Source organism: Urtica dioica, chromosome 2, assembly GCF_054948205.1.
Source record: "Urtica dioica subsp. dioica isolate 48M chromosome 2, U.dioica_male_clone48M_v1_H2, whole genome shotgun sequence".
Taxonomy (NCBI): domain Eukaryota; kingdom Viridiplantae; phylum Streptophyta; class Magnoliopsida; order Rosales; family Urticaceae; genus Urtica; species Urtica dioica.
This window is the reverse complement of record NC_142757.1, coordinates 32734228-32738725: the sequence shown is the minus strand read 5'-3', so window position 1 is coordinate 32738725 and position 4498 is coordinate 32734228. Positions and strand designations below refer to the sequence as shown.

At 37.0% G+C, this 4498-nt stretch overlaps 1 protein-coding gene across 1 annotated transcript; it reads right to left on the bottom strand.

Annotated features, from left to right (window-relative positions):
• Window positions 1-256: 256 nt before the first annotated feature.
• On the bottom strand, window positions 257-4498 carry LOC149404426 (uncharacterized). Its single transcript, XM_089607523.1, has 5 exons — window positions 4286-4498; window positions 3979-4069; window positions 3772-3879; window positions 3637-3721; window positions 257-320 (listed from the first exon to the last, which is right to left on the bottom strand). The coding sequence occupies exons 1-5, from the start codon at window positions 4490-4492 to the stop codon at window positions 257-259; spliced, it is 555 nt and encodes a 184-aa protein (XP_089463649.1). The 5' UTR covers window positions 4493-4498.

Below are 4498 nucleotides of genomic sequence, written 5' to 3'. Positions count from 1 at the left end.
CGGGCTTATCGCCAAACAATTCTCTCGAAATGGCAGAGTTTTGAACAAAAATTATCTCTCCCGTAGTTGGTACTTTCAGAAGAGCTCCGGTGGCTTTCAAATTAGTCTTCCAGTTATGGCCTAGCAATTCTCGAAGCACGATTTCCCCAATTAAAATTGGTTTCCACTCGAACGGTTAACCACTAAATTTGTTAAGCCTTCGTTGTTGTGGTCGAGATTTTTGGGGGAAGTTAATGGTGGAATGAGAGCTTTTTCTTCAGGTTCCATTTTGGGAGTAAGATATTTTTTTTGTTTGTTTTCTTTTATTGGGTTTTCTTCTTCTTCTTCTTTCATTTTTGAAGTTAGTACCGAACCACCAAATCCGAGATATTAAATTCCACCAACTCCAACTATTTGGATTAAATGCCAACAATAAACTTAAATTTCACTTAATTTATTCTACCTACCACCTTCGATGTAAAAAGCGGGACAACTTGTAACTAAATGTTTTTCATGTCACTACTCGTGTAACAAACACGTCACAATGACTAGAAACATGTCACATTACAGATAACTACTAGTGACATTTTATAGACATCAGGTGTTATCATTAGTGACACATTTTAGCATCTATATTGACTTGATTATAGAAATAGTGACATTTAAACGAGAATAATTAATTGATTACATAGTACACGCTACAAACGAACAGTACAGATAACTACGTCCAGTTATTTCATGGCTCCTTCTTTGGGAGAACCACACTCTCTTCACTCTTAGGCTCGGACACAATAGCTCCACTTGCTTTCAAATACGCGTACCAGTTTTCGCCGAAAGTCTCTTTCTAGTAGGATTCCACAATCAAACGGGGTGAGAGTTCATTACTAGGGGACTGGAGGTCCGAGCTAGAAGCAGCCTCTTCGGGGTTACCCTTCTTTTTCTCTTCATTAGCATTCATTGGACGTTCCATCTTTAGGTAGTGCGTGTTGTGGATTAATACTGATTCTTACTGATATTTATTTACATAGGCACAAATTTTAGTGACTATTTAATTCTCCCATTTAGTGACTATTTAATTCCCTCATTTAGTGACTATTTAATTCCCCCATAAACATGAGTTGTTAGAATTTAAAGCTCTCATGTAAAATTTCACCAACTACAAGTACTTGGATTAAATGCCAACAACATACTTAAATTTCACTTAATTTATTCTACCTACTGACTTGTCACTAAATGTTTTCATGTCACTACGCATGTTACAAACACGTCACTATGGATATAATCATGTCACTAAAAACATGTCAACACGTTAAGTTGATATCCTTAGTAATATATGTTCGTCTCTACTGACACCTTTGTCGTTAGTGTTGGGACTATTTAATTCCCCCATTTAGTGACTAATTAATTCCCCCATTTAGTGACTATTTAATTCCCCCATTTAGTGACTATTTAATTCCCCCATAAACATGAGTTGTTAGAATTTAAAGCTCTCATGTAAAATTTCACCAACTACAAGTACTTGGATTAAATGCCAACAATATACTTAAATTTCACTTAATTTATTCTACCTACTGACTTGTCACTAAATGTTTTCATGTCACTACGCATATTACAAACACGTCACTATGGATAGAATCATGTCACTAAAAACATGTCAACACGTTAAGTTGATATCCTTAGTAATATATGTTCGTCTGTACTGACACCTTTGTCGCTAGTGTTGGGACTGTTATATTCCCCCATTTGGTGATTATTTAATTCCCCCATTTAGTGACTATTTAATTCCTCCATAAACATGAGTTGTTAGAATTTAAAGCTCTCATGTAAAATTTCACCAAATACAAGTACTTTGATTAAATGCCAACAATATACTTAAATTTCACTTAATTTATTCTACCTACTGACTTGTCACTAAATGTTTTCATGTCACTACGCATGTTACAAACACGTCACTATGGATAGAATCATGTCACTAAAAACATGTCAACACGTTAAGTTGATATCCTTAGTAATATATGTTCGTCTGTACTGACACCTTTGTCGCTAGTGTTGGGACTATTTAAGTATGTCAGTAAGTGTCAACAGACGTTCCTAAATTGGATTAAATTTTGTACCAACCACAAAATCCGAGATATTAAATTCTATCATCTCCAAGTACTTGGATAAAATGTCAACAATATACTTAAATTTCACTTGATTAATTCCACCTACCAACTTAAATGTAGGCAACGGGACAACTTCTCACTTAATGCTTTTCATGTCACTACTACTGTCACGAACACGTCACTATGGCTAGAAACATGTCACTACAATAACTTACAAATCACTAATGAATACATAAAAACTTGCATGGAAGGAAAGGAAAGGAAAACAAAAGTACGTAGTACACATAAATTAACAGAAAAGATCATTTCTTGTTAATCCTCCTGTTGTAGAAGATATCCGCTCTCTGCCTTTTCAACATAAACACTATTTTTCCACTGGGCACGACTTCCATAAAATCTCCCTTTTGCTTCAAGACGTCCTCCCAGTCATCTCCATAAACTTCTTTCAACACGGATTCGACACAGTGAATTGGACATGTTCCACTCTCATCATAAGTATCCACATACCATTTGTATTCAGCCTCACTGATTTGATAGTCGGTGAGTTTTGCCTCAGGGAGTTCCGCGTCGGTGTGTTTCTCATCGTCAACCTTCGAACCGCTTGCCTTGTTGATATCCATTGATGTGTGAAAGCGTTTACATAATCCCTGCACGTCCTTTTAAACATAAACAATATTTCATGGGAATTTATTAGTTGCTATCTACCGAAATTATGACCACTTAAATGTCCTCTAATGTGATAAATACAATACAACCACCACAACTACCCAAACAAATTAATTGAGGGAATTGGTTGGTTGGCTGGTAGGTTGGTTGGTTGACATCAAGATGTCTCTACAGACGCAAATAGGTCACTATGGACATAAACATTTCATTACAGACATCAACATGTCAGTAAAGTACATATAGGTACTCACTTATAGACGCAGACATGTAGTTTCCTATCTATAATATTAAATGCCGCCAACCACTACGAAGTTGTAAATGCCACAAACCACTACAAAGTTGTAAATGCCACCAACCAACAAAATGTTTATTAAATTATGAGGTTAAATTCCAAAAATTTAAAAAAGCCAAAAAATTTCAAGGCCTATATGAGCCAATAAAAACCCCAAAGCTAGTGACAATGGTGTCACTAGCGGCGAAAAGATGTCACTATGGACATACACATGTCATTAATGACATCCTCATGTCACTACAACCGCAAATAACTAGTCACTTATAGATGTAGAGATGTAGTTACCTACCCATAATATTAAATGCCGTCAACCACTACAAAGTTCTATTGCTACCAACCAACAATGTCACTACAAATCAAATCAATGTAATATGTCACTAATGATATTATTGAACGCGTAAATGAGTCACTAAAAGTCCCAACAACAATAGTGACATGTGTGTCACTACAGACGCAGACATGTCACTATGGACATCAACCTGCTTACAAATTATGGTGATAAATATGTCTGAGGAAAAACTAATAAATTGAATAATCAATGTCTTGATTCAACGATATGGGATTGAGTTTCATAATGCACGTCGGACTTTCAACGGGATCGGGTTTCGACATGTGGCACGATTGTGTCCTACTCCACGACACCGACTACATTTTCTTCCAGTAGCCACGTCCCCTTCCCCTTAAGATGGAGTCCGGGTCTTCTTAGGTCTGCCAGCCTGTCGAAAAAACATCTTGGTGCTTCAACAATGATTTGCTTCACTTCTTCCGGGATTTGCCATGTCTCTTTGTTGCCGTATGGATGAATTACACCTGCGTAAGCAGATGCCCAGTTTTCTGCTGTATAGTATGTCGAAATATAATCTTCAACAACGAAATTTCGATGCCGACAAGCTGCAATCCCATGAGGGCATATGAAATTGTCAACTTGAAACACACGACATGTGCATGTCTTGTGGTATAAGTTGACAGCCCATGCTTTTCCAAATTTGTCAATGACCTCGAATTCGTACACAGAGGATGGATTTACCTGTACAAACAACGAATTTGATAGCCTGTCACTAACCTTGTCAATAGTGCAGTAGGCAGCATGTCACTACAAAATGTAACATGTCACTAAAAAGGTCGCATGTCACTAATAAGGTAACACGTCACTACAAAGGTAACATGTCATTAAAGTCGATCATGTAACTAAATAAAATACTTATATCAAAGACTAACGACATGTGGTTTACTGAATTAGTACCTGCATTCCAGAAGCTTCCGCGATGTAACCGACTAATTTGAGGTGTGCCTTAACAGAAAGATGCGTTACGGTTTCAGTGGCACGTTGCCTCCGTTCAAAAAACCATTTTGTCATTCTCTCCCTCAAGAAATCGACGATCTTCGATATCGGGAACTCTCTAGCTTTAAGAAGTACTGCGTTAAGAGACTCGGCATTATTCGATGTCATAATAGA